At 39.3% G+C, this 20,004-nt stretch overlaps 1 protein-coding gene and 1 long non-coding RNA gene across 2 annotated transcripts in view; both read left to right on the top strand.

The window, feature by feature from the left end:
• Positions 1-4,636: 4,636 nt before the first annotated feature.
• On the top strand, positions 4,637-7,747 carry LOC117043468. Its single transcript, XR_004426190.1, has 3 exons — positions 4,637-4,686; positions 5,835-5,852; positions 7,602-7,747. It is a non-coding gene; the product is annotated as an uncharacterized LOC117043468 (long non-coding RNA).
• A 2-nt stretch (positions 7,748-7,749) lies between these two features.
• LOC117043462 overlaps positions 7,750-20,004 on the top strand; it is a 34,628-nt gene continuing 22,373 nt past the window's right edge. Inside the window, exons 1-7 of the mRNA XM_033143144.1 lie at positions 7,750-8,110; positions 9,366-9,834; positions 13,034-13,163; positions 13,471-13,646; positions 15,710-15,846; positions 17,484-17,653; positions 19,330-19,450. Coding sequence (XP_032999035.1) covers positions 7,977-8,110; positions 9,366-9,834; positions 13,034-13,163; positions 13,471-13,646; positions 15,710-15,846; positions 17,484-17,653; positions 19,330-19,450 — 1,337 coding nt within the window. The 5' untranslated portion in view covers positions 7,750-7,976. The remainder of the gene's footprint in view (positions 8,111-9,365; positions 9,835-13,033; positions 13,164-13,470; positions 13,647-15,709; positions 15,847-17,483; positions 17,654-19,329; positions 19,451-20,004) is intronic.

The raw sequence follows: 20,004 nt of genomic DNA, 5'->3' as shown, positions 1-20,004 counted from the left end.
AGAAACCCCTTTCCTCTCCCCTGACTTTCAGTCAATTTTTCTATTTCTTTCTTGTATTTCTGACAGTGAGGTAATTGTATGCAAATTCTTTATTTAACTGGGCCTTGAATGCAGAGAGTTTTATGATGTCTCTCATTCTCTTGCTGTAGCCATTGTCATCTTTGGAGTCTCCTGGCATTTTCTGTTTTGGGGATACTACCGGTAGTTTAATAAATCTCTAAGTGTAACTGTGTGGGACAGCTTTAGGATACAATTGTGGATGTAAGCACCCCCTGTTGCTAATATATAATCCTGGGCACATGAAAGTATAGGACTTGGGTCTTTCCATTTAGATTTCCTGCTGATTGAGGTAGTCCATACTCTTACATAATATGTTTAGAATAAGGATTTCACTCATTTGCCCTGATCTAGAGAATGCTGGTTTTGCCATGCAAATGAGATGTGTAGCTTTTGCCAGGTGATACAAGTGCCCTTCATATTTTGTGTTTCCTTCACTTCTGTTTTATCTCAAAATGCCTGATTTGTCTAGAAATGTTTACTATTTCAGCACAGCAACATTAATTATTCAGAAGAAAATATGTCTAGGATTAAAGTCATACTAATTTTTTTAATTGTTTTTGATGTGAAGGTTAAATTTCATCCAGGGTCTCTCAAAATGTTTTGGACACCAGCTCCACAGAAATTCGCTGCTCCTCTCTCTCTTATGAAGGAGACCTTGTTTCCAAAGTATGAGGTAAAAATTCTTAATATATTTGAAGACTACACATCATTTCATTTAACATCACATTTGATTATCTACACAAAATATAAATTAAATAATAGCGTTTCTGTACCAATATCTATAACTGAAAGTGTGAATTATAGAAATAGTTGCTTTCTTTTGATTTAGAGTGGTGTATTTTAAATTAATGTAAACATGAACTAACAGTTAGTAATTACATGCCATATGCAATTGGGGCACATTCTCCAAAATATTTACCGGGTAAATATTTCATCAAATTAACAGAGAATGCTAATGTTTAAATACCTGCAGGATTGTACTGTCTTGTGAATGCCCAAAAGCATTCTAGTTTTTTCTTACTATTGCTGAAATTAATATTTCCTTTGTTTGGATGTGATCCTTCTGGAGTCTTATAGTGCAAACCTTTCTATGTGTGTTTGTTCGTGTATGAGTAAGCTAAAATACCTGGGTGAAAATATATACACCATCAAACCGTTCAGATTTTTTGTATGTTAAGCACTACTGGCCCAAATAAATCATATTGTCCAACTTGTTGTGCATTCCTTGTTTTGTGGGACCAAATGGAGTGTATCAAATCCAATGAAGTTTTGATGTTATCGTTTTAACTTTTCTTAGAGATTTATGAAGTCAAACTGAAATTGGTATGATGGTTTATACCACCGGTTAAAAGTTATCATTAAACCTTTTTATTTTTCCAGAGCAATCTGATTAATGGCGTTATTTATGAAGACTTTTCATGTGATCTTCGAGATCAAGAAGTATTAGAGTTTGAGGAGGACTTTGACCATTTGCTTTCTGTGTGTATTGCAGTAATAATTTCTTTATTTTTGATCTGATATTGGTTTTATATATTTCATAAAGGGTTGTTTTCCTATATGAACTGCCTTGGAAGGGCTTTGTGAGGAGGAACCTGTCATTGGCTCATGCCTTTGTATTTGCAAGAAGCTTCTCCAGCAGTCAGTCTGGCTGGAAAGCACACCTCTCTCAGTATTCAGAGATAAAACAGAAGTGCTGAGAGGGAAAAGTAGGGTGTGGAGGAGAGAAGAAGAGGAGGAGGAGGAGGAGGAGGAGTTTGGATTTGATATCCCGCTTTATCACTACCCAAAGGAGTCTCAAAGCGGCTAACATTCTCCTTTCCCTTCCTCCCCCACAACAAACACTCTGTGAGGTGAGTGGGGCTGAGAGACTTCAAAGAAGTGTGAGTAGCCCAAGGTCACCCAGCAGCTGCATGTGGAAGAGTGGAGACACAAACCCAGTTCACCAGATTACGAGTCTACTGCTCTTAACCACTACATCACACTGGCTGCAGGAAAAGCTCCAAAGTGTTTGGTTCTTCCAACAGGAAAATAGCCAATGAATAGAGGAACTCCCTCTGCCTCAATGTTTCAGATTACTGGCAGGCAAAGTACTGGGAGGTCAAGTACAAGGGTGGCAAAGAGGAGCTTGCTGAAGGGAGCGAAGAAACAGCAGGACTGCCCATGTTAATTGTGTACAAGGGCCAGCATAGGGGAAGAAAAGGGGAAGAACCTGAGCACAAGAAAGTAGGGGGAAACCCATAAGAGGGTCCTGTGATGAATCTGGCTCCTGAGTTCAGAGAAAAAAGGGCTCACTAGTTATTCTCTGAAGCAAGAGTGGTCTGGCATTCTGAGGAATCACAGGGGGAACTGGTTAGAGGGGACACCATTCAACTGGGAATAATGTGTAACAGTATACAAATACTGAAGAAACTTAATATATCAGAATGCATTTGTCAGCTTTTCTTCATTGAATGTCAATGTTATAAAATGACCCCACTCAGTCTGTATACTGTAATTTTTTAGGGCCAAGATGGGCATGGCCCCCTCAGTACTTAAATGACTCTTGGAGCCTTTGTACTTGCTTAGGAAAACATTAAAGCAGTCTTAAAGAGGAATGTTATTGCCCTTGGACAGTGGAGTTAATTCCCTTGGCTGTTATCCCAAGCAATCTTAGGCACACTCAGATTCCCAGGGGTAACTACCATAGATTTTTTCAGTCTTCAGTCAGGATGTCCCTAATCTCCTAACTTTAATTCTTCTGCATCCTGTACCTGAGACAGAACCTGCCATTTGCTTATTTATTATTTTATTTTACAGATTTATAAACTACTTCCTAGCCTGAGGTCATCAAAGTGGTGTACAACAAGATAAAATGACATGAAATACAAAAAATAAAAAATACAAATGCTAAAAACATTTTTTTACTGAAGTACAATCAGCACACTTCAGAGAAAATGGTCTTAAAAAAAAAACTTCTTTAGTTGCTGCTTAAACATCAAGGTGCCATGGGGCTGTCTAATTCCATCTAGTATTTAACTTCAGAGCTCCTCCTTTCAGTTTATCAGAAGAACCAAGGCCTACGGTAGTTAATTAAAGTCCCTGTCTCTTTGTCTTACAAACAGTAGTGTGTGCCACGGTGTCAGCACTTACCTGACCTGCCACTGCTGTTGCTGCAGTTAAAAAAAAAAGGAGGAGGGGCAAGGCAGTGGTAAGGTTGGTATGCAAATACACTGGTAGAAACACCGGATTGGTTCCACCAGTGTGCTAGCACTATGCTCACCTCACCCATCGCCTTGTCCCTTTCTGTAAGCTGCAGCATTAGTGATAGCAGGTCAGGTAAGTGCTGACAACCCTGCCCTGCTGACTGCTGCAGCTTAGATATAAGTTACAGGTAGGTAGCTGTGTTGGTCTGCTGTAGTCAAAACAAAATAAATAAATAAATAAATAGGGCCTTAAAGACCCAACGACTGTCAATCAATTTTATGCCAGGTTGCATTGGAACTAATTCCCAAGTATTGTTTTTATGGAGGGAATCTAGTTCAGCCTTTATGGCATTAAGCCAAGGCTTTGCATCCTCTGAAGACAAACTCTTTACTTCCTGGAAGCTTGCAGGTTCAAAAACCTGTTTTGAACAGCTAGCAACAGCTGTATCAGTTATGGCTGCATTAGCATACTCCTGTGCATATCTCTTAGGTGGAACACCCTTTGTGGCTCTCTCAGACCTGCGTATATTATGCAAATCTTCAGGATCAAGCTCTTGCTTTGGAGTAGTAAAGAGTGGTATCTCTGACTCTGTATAAGACTCATCAGACGGTCTTTGGAATTCTTTAGTGCTTTTATAATCTCCCATGTCTGTCTCACTATCAGAATTTTCAGCAACCCAATGTGTTTAATTTGATTTAAACAAGTCAAGGCTAAACAAAATAAAAAAATTCCTTCCAGTAGCACCTTTGAGACCAACTAAGTTTGTCATTGGTATGAGCTTTTGTGTGCATGCACACTTCTTCAGATATGCTTTAGATTTGTAACAGAAGCCTGTCAGCTGAGAAGGCTCTTTTGCCAAAGTTACACTATCTTTAATTTTCTGTATTTTGTGAAAAGTATGAAGAATGCCAGTAGTAACATTTGTGAAATATTAAGAAAATCTGACTTTTTTGTTCATCAACTGGCCATTCTGTCATCTGAAGGTAAATTCCCAAGCTTCTCATCCAGATGCATTACTTGATCCTGTTTGGACCTAGATGTGTTAAACAGCTATTGTCCAGTGGCAAATACCCCCCTTTTAACAAGGTGTTTATGTGAAATATTATTTCCTTTTCTAAACCAGAAAGAAAGCCCACATGATGCATCTCTTCCACCACAATTTTTAGACTTCAGTGTGCATAATTATGCCGGCTTTATCAGTATGTAAATAAAACTCAATTTATTTTTAATTTCATACTCCTAATGTAAAACCAACATACCGGTACATGCTCACAATCTGAATCTAGCTTTCCAAGAAAAAATGTTTTATGAAATTAAATTTGTTCTATTTAAAAAAATACCCACTTTTTGTATATATTTTTCTTTGTTTCATAGAATCTTAAAGTCTGTAAAAGATGCACTTCCTCTCCAGGGATTTTAGTTTCTGAAAGGGAAACATTACAGGTATTGTAACTTTTTTCAGATTTATTATTTGCTACTTATTATTTATTAGTCGCATCATACCCAGTGTTGCTTGGGAATTCAGAGAAACCAAAAAATCAGTGCAGTTTTGAAATTGGTGGTTAAAACAGTGCTCTTTTGAAAGGTTCTGGCTGCCATCTTGATTCAAAATGGTGTCCAATTGTATCCAGACATTGAGGAAAACCTGCTCCTTAATTGCAGGAACCACCATGCAAAATTTGGTTGCAGTATCTTAAGAGATGTCCAAATGCATGGTGAACAAGCGATTTACCAAAATATATAGTAGATTTTTCATAGCAACAGTTTTATCCAGAGTGTGGCTTAAAGCTTTAATTATTATTTGCAATAATCATATCCATATTTAATAATAATTTATTGTTTAAAGTTTAACTCAAAATTATAATTATTTATTTTAATCTTTAATTCTCTGGTAGACTAAGCAGGGCATTTAAGATTCTTCGTAATTGCTTTCCCAGTAGTAGGAGGGTAGGGCTGGCTTGAACTTTACTCCTCTATTAAGGAAAACTGAAGAACAGGAACCTCTCTGAACAAAATCTAAAATATATAATTCCAATTACTGTATATACTAAAATGAACCTGACTATAATGTGGGAAATTCTCTGCTAGCGCAGAGCTCCTTAAAGTGTGAGATTACTGTGTAGCTCTGCTTCCTATTCTTGATGCAGAGTCTGTTGGGCTCTCCAGGTCTCTCCATAGAGCTTGAGTAAAACATCTTAGCAGGGATTTGGGTTTCACAAAGTGTGAAGGGGAGGAGGTTGGGGTTAAGACAACAGCCCCTCCTATTCTGTTCTGGAACCAATTAAGCGAGCAAGAATGCTGAGATCAAGCGGTGCTGAGGCTTCAACCTCTGCCTGTGCCATAAGGCAGACAGATTCTTTTTATCCATTCATTACATGTTGAGACTGTAGAGTTCTCCCTTCTTGGCAATAATTTACTTTGCAGTGGTCAATAAATTAGGAACTGAAGAACAATGCTCTTGTAAAAATGTAAAATTCAAGCAGTCTAATTTTTGTACTAGTATTAGATAATAATATTGTACTAGTATTAGATAATAGTCAGTTATTCTTGTAATGTCTCATTTTACAAGATACCAAAACTTTGTATTGCAGGAGAACATCACAGAATGTGTAAGTAGTCAGCTGTGAAGGAGTTGCATCTGCAAGAAATATGTATGTTGGTTTTATAAAATCTTATTTGACTTATGTGACACTAAGTGCCAACCAAGTAATTTTATTTCCAGTTTTTGCATATAGATTTTGTTGCTTCTGTAAAAATTAATTCAGATTCATTGGTAGTTATTCCTTATGTTTCCCTTCAATGAGATCTAACATTCACATTTTTTAATTAAAAGTAATTGGGAGATTAAATATAACAATCCTTTTGCTTGTGTAACTGTTGTCACAGTTTTTCAAATTCAGGCATTTTTACACCACCCTTCAATTGTATTCCCAGGATTGTTTACAAGAAAGGGTAAACAATTAAAATGTAAATACATCTCTCTACATTCATTTTATTATGCCTTGCAACACAATCCTAACAATTATACTCAGAAATGAGTCCTACTGAATTTAGTGGGCTTACTTCAAGGTGCTCTAGGTTGAGTTAGTATTGAAGCCTTATTTTTTCAAAACAGTTTGTGAGAAGATTTTCAGTTATTTACGCAAAGTAGCTGTGATGACTTACTCTCAAGTAGACATGCCTAGGATTGTGCTGCAAGATTTATTTATTTTTTAGACTGTAGCCCTAAACACACTGTGCAATCATATACATGTCTGCTTAGACACACATCCATTTAATTTAATGGGGCTTCCTTCCAAGTAAATCGGAATAGGATTAGTAAGAATAAGCCCCATTGAACGCAGTGGGCATTTACTTCAAAATAAACATGTATACAGCAGAACTGAAAATCTTTAAACTCACTCTTTGCCCCCGTGGATGAGCTGCTTGCTATAGAAACATGCTCATTATGAATGAAAGAGGACAGCATAGATTCTGACTCAAGGCTGCAATTCTAAACATACTTAGGCCTGTTGAAAAAAAATGGCACTTGCTTGAAAGTAAATAATATAAAATTGCTCAGTAAGGTATTTTTTAAGCAGGAGTGGTTGATGAGGAAAGGTGCTGTGGTGCACATGGCCTCCCAGCAATGGAATCTATGGTTTGCTGGGAGGGAGAGGGCCCTGGAGGCAGCAAGGCTGGCCCAGTCTGGTTGCATTGGTGTGAGTGCTGGATAGTTAGGCTATTATTGCCTGATGTCTTTCTGTTCAGTCAGGGGAACTGGACATTGGGTACTTACCGGTACTCTGAACAGGCCTACAAAGAAAAACTACAGAGAAAAAGGGTGCATGTTACTAGGTTTCTTTTTGGTTTCCCTTCTTTTAGACTTCCTAGGTTTTTTCCACTGACACTTACTTGAATTAAGACGAAACCAAGGCATAGTGAGTGGGCTGGGGTAGATATTTGATTATGTTGATATGTCACATAATATTATCTTGCCTAGGCAAGAGGGGGAATTAACCTGCTCATGCTTGGCTTATTCCTGCTCACTCTCTCAAGAGGATCTGTTCATGTGATTGTAACCTTTAGCAGGGTTCCACTAATGCAATGGGACTTCCGTTTCTTCTCCTTCAGCCCCCCCTTCAGCCCTCCCCCCCCGCTGCTCTGAAGGGTCCCCCAATGCTCCAGGGCTGATTTTGAGGGCACACGAGGGGCTGGAGGGGACAGGAGAAATTCTACATGAACAGTTGTGGAAGCAAAGGTGCCGGGTTGGATACAGCCCATACTAAGTACCCAGAAACCCAATTTTATACAGCTGACTACTTTTGGAACGTTATCCAAAAAACTAAAACAAACAAACAGATTTGTTTTTCTTACAGGAAGGTCTGGTTAAAAGACCTCATAGTGCACCAGAATTATCATTCAGAGACAAATCTACTTTGAAGATTTCTGCAAATTTCAGAACCACTATGGAAGAGATAACTGTTATGAAAAAACAACATTTTTCAGTAGCTACTGAAGCAAGAAAGCCACAAAGCTCTCTTAGCCTTGAGAAAAGAGAATCTGCCGTACACAAAAGTGTTCTTGGTGGCTCAGATAAAGATTCTGATATAGCTTTGGCAAGTACATTCAAGCAAACAAAAGGTCTTTTCTCCTCTAGAGGACGATCTGCATCTGTTGCACCCACTTCATCACCTCCTGAACCTGTAGATGTGAACATACAAAATCTGGCTGCAGAATCAAGAAGAGCTGGGATGAAGTACATTGTTTTCCCAAGGAAAGCATCATACAAAAGGAAATCATTGAAAACAACAGGGAAACACATTTCTGTTCATGTATTAGAAAGTGTTTGTGAGAAATTAAGAGAACCTCCACAGATTCTTAAAAGGTCTGCCTTTTTATTAATATTTGCAACTTTTAATTTTATATATTGAGCACCTTGCGGTATGGAAACAGTAATTTCTCCAACAGCACCAGATACCATTTTTATGTGTGTGCCAGTTCTTTATGGGTAATACAGTAATACTAAATAAAATAAAAAAATCCTTCCAGTAGCACCTTAGAGACCAACTAAGTTTGTTCTTGGTATGAGCTTTCGTGTGCATGCACAATTCTTCAGATGATGTTACCCTTATGCTTTGGGTTACAACTCCTTTCAGTCCCAGCAAGCAAAGCCAGTGGTAACAGATCATGGGAGTTGTAGCTTTTAGTCCAAAACATTTGGAGGGTACCAGATTGGTATCAGATATGTTCACAAGAACATCAACTGTGGGCAGAAGGTTCCCAAAGGATTCAGTATAGCTTTGTTTCCTCTCTTCCCTCAGCAAATTTCCTGCTTGGCAGGGGGTTGGACTGGATGGCCCTTGTGGTCTCTTCCAACTCTATGATTCTATGAAATGCTCAGGCAGCAGGCAACCCTTTTGCCTAAATGCAAGTTTCATGTTGTGTTCTTGCATTTCATCACATAGAGCAGACAAATTGCCGGGGGATATGAAATGGCTCACAGACTTCCAGTGCTCTGTTACAGCCTGGTGCACTGCCAGTGGTGGTGTGAAGGACTGATGTGGAAAAATATTTTCTAATCATTATGGGATTCTCTGTGTATGGGCACTGCAGTTTTGGTAGCACTGAACTGTCCCCCCCCCCTTTACAGTAAATTAATTGCAGTTACGGTAATTTTACAGTAAATTAAACTAAACATGAGAGGAAGGTACTATTTGGATTTTTTGTCTCAGGTGCCAAATTATTGTTGCACCATGTCCATCAGAAAATGTTATTTAGGCTATACACATTGCTTTATTGGTTTGACACAGTTGCACAGCTCTCATGTACAACATGAGTGTATAATAAAGAGGTTAGAGAGCTCTTTGATTACTAAGTTTTCTACATAAATTTTCTACATAAATTATAAATTTCTACATAAAAATAATTACTAATGACAGTGTAAACCATTTTTATGCACCCCTGATAGAAACCGTATGTTATGTGTTGAAACTTGAATATTATGCAGCAATCAAATACGTTATTAAACTTTATAATGAATATTTATTGGTCATATGTCACATTGTCACATGTCATATTGCTCATATGTCAGCAACAAATGTACAGGCAAAATGTAATTATAGTTTTGGCTTTTTTCTTAGGTCTGCATCTCTTGGAAAGCTTACAATTCATAATAAATTCTGTATCAAAGTATCTCGAGCAGTTCGAAGTTATCGAAGTCCCAGCCTCCCTTGCTGGCTAGATTTTGAAAAATTTGCAGAAAGCCACGGGAGAACCCCAGAAGACACCAATGATTATGTTTGGGCCAGAAAAATCTGGAATAAATGGTTTGATGAGCAATACCCTCCCATTAGTCAATCTTTTACTGATAGATCAATGGCAGGCAAAAAGGACATAGAGGAGGAAACCAAGGCTACAGAATTAGTAAACGCAGTAAATCCTCTTCTCTTCGAGGGAAAACCAGATGAACTTGAGCAGTGTCAATCTGAAATTGATAGAATAACCCAACAAATTGATGAAGGAAATTCTTCTGGGTTTAACTATTGTAGACGTGGAGCGATATACAGGAAAATAGGCAAAATGAAGGCAGCCATGGATGACTTGGAAAAAGTAAGTTTTAAAGAAATATTACCTATTTTTTCTTGCTACTGAAGATGTTTTGTTAACTTATTAATAACTATGACCCTCTGGCAATGGCAGATGAAATTAAAAAATGGAAGGGCATCTTTTTCAAATAATCCCCTCGCTGGATTCCTCATTTTATGCACTTTTCTATTTAGAAAAAAACAACAACTTTGCAGGACTATATCTGGAAACCTAGCAATTTTGCAGATAATTAGGTCACCAGTGATCTGTTTTCATTATACCCTACATATCTGCACATATGAAAAATTTTTTTTATATATTTTAATGAAAGTCTTAATTCCACATTACAGCTATTGACGGTTGTACAATTAACTCAAACTCATTGTTAATTTTTAATAAGATTGCATTAGGGTTTTTCATAATACAATACAATAAAAAACAAACTAAGCAAAAACAAAAAGAGGAAGAAAAATGCAAAGTCCTCTCAAAGGTAGATTCTAACCCTTGTGTCACACAGAAAGAGGTGGGCCTTCCCAGCTATCACCTGGGAGCTTGCCTACCACCCTGGGAGATCTCCTCTCCTGCCTCTCACACAAGGTCTTCCACCAGCCAGCCATCATCTTCATCTACATAAAACCCCCCAGTCATGGTTCACTTTTGACAAGTTTGTGGACTATAGAAACATCAAGCTATTTGCCAGGTGGTGATATTATGCATATGTTTGACGTCATACACACATGGTGCTACTACACTTGTTTAGAACCGAAAAAGCTAGGCATGAGTATCAGAGAATTGCTGCATGCTACTGTGTACAGGCAACTCCCTATTAGCTGTATGCTATTGTGTACAGGCACTGGAAACACCATTGGAAAAGCCGGCAAACACCCTCTAAACTTCTGAAAACCCTTGAAAAACCTTTTTTTAAAAAAAAACCAGCAGCACTTACTGGAAGGGGTTAATTAGCTAACCTGTATATATTTACCTGAATGTATTGTTAGTCCAGAAGTATAAAAGAACTTTTTAAGCTTTGCCTTATGAAACCTCTCTGTAAAGCTGTGAACTTTGATCTGCATTGTACTTCTTTCTGGCAAGCTATGACTAAGAGTCTGGAGATAACACAGAGAGTAACTGTCCTTGCACAGAGAGGAACTGACTGTGTAGGTCAGAGATAGGATGGCCTTGCTGGAGTGTGCATGAACCAACTCAGGGCTAAATGTCCTTTTGCCTTATATGTACAACAGGAAATGTTCCTTATATGAACAAGAGGAAGATTTCTGGGGTGGGAAGAGAGCCAGGGAACTGTCTATAAGAACTGTCTGAAAATTGACTAGTTTTGTACTTGCTTGGATGTCTGAACACCGCAGTACCTCTGCATGCAGAAAATAAATCTTTCTCTCTCTGAAGCCAGCATCCTCAGGTGTCTTTTCTGCTTCCATGTTTTCTCACTGGGCGCAACCGTGGGAACCCGTAGGGGCAAATAAGGCTCCACTTACCAGATGCCAAACTCCACCACAGTCGCTCCATCCGAACCTCCTTGCTCCAATTCCCAACTCTCCACAGGCCTTAACAGTCAATGCAAGGGCTCGTGGGATTGCATTTGCAAAGGCCTGTGGGATTTCTAGGCACTGTTTCACTTTTTTGCCCTTTCTGGGCTCTTTTAGGGCTGTTTTTGCCACTTTAAAAGTCACTTTTGGGTTTGGTGCAATGTGTGCATGCACAATCATGCATCAATTGGATGCTTGACAATTGGTGGTTGCCTGTCTTTTTTCGGTAGCATATGATAGCGTTAGTGTGTATTTAGGAAGCTTACTGTAGCAGTAAGCTATGCTAGACAGACCATAGATCTTTCTTATATGACTGTTTTATATTGGGGTCCAGAAGAACATACTGAAACTAGATGTTCAATATAGGTACTTGCAGCCTACAGTGACCAGTTTATATTCACTTTGGATTGAGTTTAACTACCGGTACTTTCTGTACCAACAATTTCAAAGTGCATTTTGTTAATACGAGAGCAACAATATGAACTAAAAATGGGACATTTATTTAATTTTTAAGCATGCAAGGAACTTCAGTGCATAAATGTTTGGCAGCAACTAATTGTAGGGCACTAGAGGAGGTGGTGCTGCGGGTTAAACCACAGAGCCTAGGGCTTGCTGATCAGAAGGTTAGCAGTTCGAATCCCCGCGACGGGGTGAGCTCCCGTTGCTCGGTCCAACTCCTGCCCACCTAGCAGTTTGAAAGCACGTCAAAGTGCAAGTAGATAAATAGGTACTGCTCCGGCGAGAAGGTAAACAGCGTTTCCGTGCGCTGCTCTGGTTCACCAGAAGCGGCTTTGTCATGCTGGCCACATGCTGGCCAGTAACGCGAGATAAGCGCCTCTGGACCTAATGGACCCTTTACCTTTAGAGGAGGTCTCAGGCCAGGATTCCCAGCAGTCATGCTCTGGCAACTTCTCTGCTACCATTGTTCTGTTCTGATCTACCAGATCAGTCAGTTTATCTAAGGGCTATTCTGTGTCCACTAGGTCCTATAAATCCTAACCTCAGAGCAACTGGTCTGCAGCATGAGCACATTACCTGTGTGACCATTTCCTTCCCTGATGGCTTCCTTAAATATAACAGCTACCGGTATATGGCTTTGACTGTGGATCTGCTTCTGACTGCCCTCTTCACAGATTCTGTGATGCTGTCCTGCAACTTGACCTGTCTTCTTTTGATAATGTACCAGCCTCTGGTCCCTCTGGTTCTTGTTTCCTGGTTGGAACTCAGCCCTTGCCCTTTTTAGATGATATACAGTGGTGCCTCGCTAGACGAAAAACTCGCTAGACGAAAGGCATTCGCTAGCGGAAGGCTGTCTCGCAAGACGAATTTGTCAATGGGCTTGCCTCGCAAGACGAAAAAATTGCCGATTCCTCCCCCCCGTCAAACTGCTCTTCCCCCGTTGGTGCTTCGCAAGACGAAATTTTCGCTATACGACAGCACTCGCAGAACGAATTAATTTCGTCTTGCGAGGCACCACTGTATCTGCTTTTGACCCAGAAGCTAGCTCCACCTGGTCCTGGAACCAGATTGCATAGAGCCTAACCAAAACTCAGATCTGACTGTGTTGTTTTTTCTTTGATCCCCAGTGATGTGCCCAGAGGTGTAATTAAGATGTGTGCCTTATGATACACTGGAATTTTAAGATAACTAATAACCAATTTATCTCATTACTTTAACAGGCAATAAGTTTAGAACCAATGCTGGTTAATGCCTATTGGCATAGACATTTAATTTTCATTTACCAGAACAAAATGCTTCCAGCGCTGGAAGACCTGAATTTTATAATTAAGTGCAACAAAAACAATGCAGGCAAGTAACTTTGAAACCCTATGATGTACAATTTCGTTCTGAGAAGCTCCTGTTTATGTGTCCCCCATATCAAATCAGTATGTACAGAAGTTTTATTATGCAACACTTCTGCCAAATATCCATAGGTTTAGAGTCTAGACAAAGGTTGGAAAATTACTTCCAATACATTTGCAGATTTGAATCACACTATTTGGCTTGCAAATTTTTATTACAGTTGCAATTAATTTTAGTAAAAAAAAATAAACATGCATATCAATGATATTGGGCATCTGAAAGAGACTAATTTTAAAGTATTTTGATTATGCAGATGCATATCTGTCGAGAGCTGAAATATACAAAAATCAGGGAGATAATTCATTAGCAATTATCAACTACAGTCTTGCCCTGAAATGCAGACCTACAGATGATGAAATATTCTACAAAAGAGCTGAGGCCCATGAAGAGGATGGTGATATAATACTGGCGATAGAAGATTATACTAAAGTAAGTCTTGCTATACATAGTTTTACAATATATTTGGGCCAGAATCCAAAAACCTGCACAATTACTTCTGTGCACGCAAAATGGTGGTCACACAACACTGTTGAAGCCAAAGTTGTGATATGACATGAGGGCCTGCTATTCAAAGAAAAAACAATAAAAGCTCCTACTGGGCAAAAGCAAAAGTTGAGTTTGCCTAGTTATTTGTTTAGTTACATTTGTATACCACCCATATCATCCCATCAGTGCAAGGATTTGCAATTGCACAATGGGACTTCCCCATATTCTTTCTGCCATGTTACCCTAAATCTATTATAGGTAATCCCCCAACTCTTTGGCACAGATTGGGGACGACGCAAGAGAGAGAAGTTTTGTTGTACAAGTAAATCCTTGTACTTATGGGATGTACTTGTGCGGAGTGAGCAATGCAATTTATAAGACTTAAGGCTTGTGTCTGCTTCAAGTAAACTCATTCATATGAATGGGCATGGCTAATTGAGGTGCATTAATTTCAGTTGAACTACTCTGAGTAGAACTTTATTGGACATAATCCAATAATAAAAAATAGATAAATCACAATTGACAAAATATGGATTGAAAAGGCTGTGAAAAATGAAAAGTACCAACTCTGTTGGGAAGGCATTCCATAACCAGGGTGCCAGCACCAAAAACGCCATCCCTCCAGTAGTCACTTGCTGCACCTTATTAGGCAGTAAATCTAGTAGCAAGGAGCACAACCCTTTGGAAGCAAACAGGTTTGGCAGGATGGGCTGCTTTATTCTTTCTCTTCATGGGACTGTCTCTGACTTACAGTAGCCATTCTCAGAGTAGATTCACTGAAATCAATGGACTTAAGTTAGTCGTGACTTAAATCAATTTATGGTAATAGGTATGACATTGTAGACACAGCTCCCATTCTGAGTATGATTTAGTATGATTTAATCAGTTACAGGTAGGTAGCCGTGTTGGTCTGCCATAGTCAAAACAAAATTGTCAGGAAAGCCCCCTCCCTTCCACTGGGGCCGGGATCGCAGGAGTTTTTAGAGTACAGAGACCCACGTCTGCTGTTTACGAGCTACTCCTCTTCCTCCCCCAGTGGAAGCTCGCATACCACACATTCCTCAGACGGGGAAGGAGGGGAAGGAGAGGGGGAGACAGAAAGGCAACGTAAAGGCTTAGAAAGAGTCGGAGAGCCGAAACAGCACAGGGAAAACAGAGATAGGGGTCAGGTTCTCACGCTACGTGGTGGGTCAAAGAGGGGGAGAAGGAGGGGCTTCAGGTTTCCCAAGCTGCTCTGTTGGAAGGGAAACCGAAAGAGTTCATTCATTCCTGGACACTGATGAGTAAGGGAAAGGACGTTTGAGACTTTGCTTTGCTGTATATAGCTTGCACAATAAAGAACTTAGTTTTTAGAAGTTCTTTGCCTTGGACTGTTACTCATGAGCAACCACTAAACGTCCTTACAAAAATAAAATAAAAAATTCCTTCCAGTAGCACCTTAGAGACCAGCTAAGTTTGTTCTTGGTATGAGCTTTCGTGTGCATGCACACGAAAGCTCATACCAAGAACAAACTTAGTTGGTCTCTAAGGTGCTACTGGAAGGAATTTTTTGTTTTATTTTGTTATGATTTAATCAGTTATAGCACTTGCTGTTTACCCACTTAACATTGCTCTCAGCTTCTTATCTCTAAGAAAGTAAAAAGGGGTAACCGTTCCTCCTCAAGTTGGACATAGTGGTGTAATATTTTTTGACTGGATCAGTGGCAGGGAAGGAAAGGGTTAAGCAACCTAGCTTTGGCAGGGCAAAGTCAGTACACTGGACTCCATTCAACTAAATAGATGCACTAGCAGGAGCCAGTGCAATGGGACTTTCCTCATCTGCCCTTCCCACTCAAATCAGTTCTGCAGGTTCAGGAAAATACCTAGAAGAGCACACAGAAAGATGAGAGGGGAGATAATTTCATCTGGCAAGAAGAAATGCTTGTGTTGATGGAATGATTTCCTTGGTGTGACATTATGAATACAAAAGCAAGTGTAACAATTACATGTATTTTATTTCAATCTAGTGCCTTTTCTATAATCCCAAAAGAACCGATGCACTTATGAAGCATGGAATACATTACTTTAATAAATCTATATGGAATATAGCTATTAATGATTTTACAAATGTGATTAAAGAGGATCCAAGCATCGCAGAGGCAAGGTAACTGAAAATTATATATGAATTTAACCAATTGTAGTTGACTTGTAAATCACTTATAACTATGTCTGAGAAAATGAGTATGCCTTGTATTCAGTGTCTGCCTGTGACCTCTTGTACATAAAAATGAGTGAAAGTATCTGCTCTACGTTCTGGGTATAAATATACAAGAGTGATGAGTGTCATTGTGTTACTTGTGTCTATCTGTATATTTTATATATTGGGTCCTCCCTCGAAGAGGGCACGTGTTGCGGTGCGACCTGGCAACCAGACCCTGGGTTGTGGGTGGGGATTGATTGGATAGCCACAACACCCTATTGGTGGGTCCCTCAATGTTGGGAACAATCTGACCAATGGGACACAAGAGAAAGGACATTGAGGGTCCTATTTATGGCCATGCACGTGCGACTGAGCTTCCTCTTGGGGATAGGGCATCGGAACACCCGCCCACCTCTCCCTATATTTAGGGCTTGCACTTTACCTTGCTATGTGGTTGTGTGTTGCCTGCCGTTGGGGTGGGGGCATGGCAGGAATTTCCCCCACTTGGCTGATTGGCTGTTGCCACTTGGGTTTTGCCTGCCATCTAGCAAATTGTCACAACTTGTAAGGTTGCGGATAGGCTCTGGTTCAGGAGATGGGGTGGCAGAATGGTCTCATCATCCCTATGCGATGGGTATTCCGATAAAGGAATCCAGGGACTCATTGGTTTGGTCAACCTTGAAAAGGGTTGTGCCTGTGCCCGAGTCCAGGGGACATGAGGGTGGCAGGCAGGAGGCACACCCCCTTCAGTTGTCCCTGGTGTTTACCCATGGCTGACCTACGACTGCGCTCTGGGTCAGTGCTGCCTGCCCACTCACTTGATTAATTGTAATCAATAAAGTTGTGGCCTAAATTCTGCAAAAAACCAAACCAAAATTTGAGTCATGTCTGAATTTATTTCTAGGGTCAGGTTAAAAGGTCTAAACACGCAAAAGTAGATCTGCTGGAGAGAGAGAGAGAGAGAGAGAGAGAGAGAGAGAGAGAGAGAGAGAGAGACTGAGAGTGGATCTGATGAGACAAGGAGTGCCAATGTCTTATGAAACCTGTCTGTGGTGGTGGGTCAATTGTGTTGTGCAGAGCTATCTCTGCTATTGGTATATATGCCTCTTGAACCTTCATTTACCAGTAACTCTTTTTTGCATCAGAATGTTTGTAAGGTTCAGGATGGTAGTCTATGGAATATGTTAATTTATACACCTTTTGTTTTGAGATCCTGATCAATATGCTATGTCAAATTTGATGTTTATGTTTTTCAAGCTGCCCATTATCTTTCCTCGCCTCTTGCATTTCAATTCTAAGCACAGTTACTTTAAGGCAATTCCCACTGTTATGAATGGAACTTACTTCCATGTAAGCATACTTAGGATTGACTGTGACTGTGTATCTGAAGAAGTGTGCATGCACATGAAAGCTCATACCAATAGCAAACTTAGTCTCTAAGGTGCTACTGGAATGATTTTTTTTTTATTTTGTTTAGCCTTGACTTGTTTAAATCAAATTAAACACATTGGGTAATCAAGTTATGCATTCAGACAGAATTTATATAAATGCAGAATATTGTAAATCTACTATGATGAGGAAAATATTGGTTTGATTTCTAGAACCTATCGAGGAAGAATATATATTAAACTAGAGCAGTATAAAAATGCAGCTGAAGATTTTGCTGTTGCAATTCACCTGAATCCTAATGATTGGATTGCATACTACCACAGAGGTTGTCTTTTGCGAACGTTGGATCCAAAACAAGCCTTGCAGGACTTGAGTGTTTCTGGTATAGTATACACTGCTTTTATGATAGATGATGGGTTTTGTTTTGTTTTTTAAAAATTCAAAGTGTGAATTTGTACATTTTTCTTTTTAAGTATCTCAAATATCTATTTTCCTGTCTTTCTCCCTAATGGGAGTCAAGGTGACTTATAGCTAAAAATAAGAACATAGAAAAACATAGAAAAAAAATTAAAAAATTAAACATAGATAGAATTAAAAGTATATACAAATTTTACATCTATATGTCGAAGGTTTTTCCTTTAAACACTGTAAAGTCCTTCCAGTATATGTATATGTACAGTGAGTGGTACCTTGGTTCTCAAACTTAATCCGTTCCAAAACCAAAGCATTCTAAAACCAAGGCGCGCTTTCCCATAGAAAGTAATGCAAAATGGATTAATCCGTTCCAGACTTTTAAAAACAACCCCTAAAACAGCACTTTAACATGAATTTTACTATCTAACAAGACCATTGATCCATAAAATGAAAGCAATAAACAATGTACTGCAGTCACACAATCAATCAGTAAGTAGCTGATATCGGTTCCACACAGTCACAAAAACAAAAAAGCTGCAAAAACAAAAATGCTAAATAAATAATCAGAGACAGACAGACCACAGTGTAACACTCAAAACAGAAGTGTGGCACTCAAATTGGAGCATGTTTGGCTTCTGAAAAAAGTTCGCAAACCGGAACACTTCCGGGTTTGCAGCATTTGGGTTCCAAGTTGCTTGAGTACTAAGGCGTTTGAGAACCAAGGTATCAATGTACCTTTATTTTTATATGTATCTATATAGATACATAAAATGAACTGACATGGACCCTGCAATCATCATCTGGGGCCCTTCTTCATGTGTCTCTTCCACAAGAGGTCTGAAGGGTGGCAACATGAGAACAGGCCCTTTCTGCGGTGGTTCCCTGCTTGTGGAATGCTCTCCTCAGGGAGGCTTACCTGGCGCCTTCATTGCATATCTTTAGGCACCAGATGAAAACGTTTCTCTTCAACTAATTAACATTCTGTGGCTTTTAAAATGTTTTTGTAAGAGAGGGGTTATTGGTTTGTTTTTGTTTTATTATGTATTTGGTATCTCTTTTTTATTTTTCTGTTGTGAACCGCCCTGGCATCTTTGGATAAAGGGTAGTATACAAATTTAATAAATAATAATATTTAGCTCAGGAAGCAGGCTGTAGCCAATGACTGGCTCTCGCATTTGTTTGGGCAATTTTTTCAATGTTTCCATTGTCCTGCTCCCCTCCTTTATGATCAGAACCCCTTTCTCCTATCCCTCCATTATTAGAGTATTTTCCCTCTTTGAAAAAAATAATCACTCCTATTCACAATGAACACCTCAATTTCTTTGGGAAGGGGTTGCAAGAGTTGTTTTGTGATCTGATACAACCATACAACTTTTTCACAAGCTCCCATAGATATTTCATGGTCGTTAAATCTCTTGAAGCAATCATAGAGGTGCCGTCATGCACATTCGGTGATATTTTAACACCAAGCCCTACAGTTCTACAAGGAGGGTGTGATTTGTGCCAGGGCTGTGAAGAGCATACCAGAATGGAAAGGAATTAAATAAAGGATGAAGATTCTAGTGCACACTGAGATGATATATAATTATTTCAAAGGGCATATAGAAACAACTATATATATCTGATTTTCCCATCCCTCCCCAGTTCTTATCAATCACAAGTTTGAGAATCTTGCCGCTTTTCTTCACCGTGGGATCTTGTATTCAGAACTGAAACAGTGGTTACTGGCAATCTGTGATTTTGAAAGTGCACTCTCCTTGGACAGGTATGCTCTATTTATTTATATATTTGCTTGATGCTTGCTGTATTATTATTATTATTATTATTATTATTATTATTATTATTATTATTGCATTCAAGCCTGCTGATCAAATAAAATCAATTACCAAAACACATTAAAACCAGCTAATATGTTTCAGGTCAAGGGCCACACTGACCCAAAGCTAACCCTCTTGAAGCCATTTAAATTTTTTAGAGCCTGTGTATTTCTGCATTTGCAGAAAACCATGTTTTAGCTTTGCATGACATACAAACCAGTGCCCTGCATATGGAGGTGCAGAAATGCCAGTCCCGGACCTACAGAGAGGGCCATCATAAGCAAAATAGACTCAATACAGGTCCTAACTTTTATATTGTTTGGGTATAGGGTAATGCACACCACCACCTGCTTCCCAAATTAGTCAGTTCCAATTAATGTTTTAAAAAAACATATCGCCACCTTAAGGGATAATGGAACCATTCTGCTGAAGGGGGAAGGTATTAACCATCAAACTAGCCAGGCCAGGTAGTCTCCTATTGCTTGGCTGTAGTACCCAAGAA

This window comes from Lacerta agilis, chromosome 1 (assembly GCF_009819535.1).
Source record: "Lacerta agilis isolate rLacAgi1 chromosome 1, rLacAgi1.pri, whole genome shotgun sequence".
In the NCBI taxonomy this organism is placed as follows: domain Eukaryota; kingdom Metazoa; phylum Chordata; class Lepidosauria; order Squamata; family Lacertidae; genus Lacerta; species Lacerta agilis.
The sequence above is the reverse complement of the archived record's forward strand: the minus strand, read 5'-3'. Positions and strand labels throughout refer to the sequence as shown.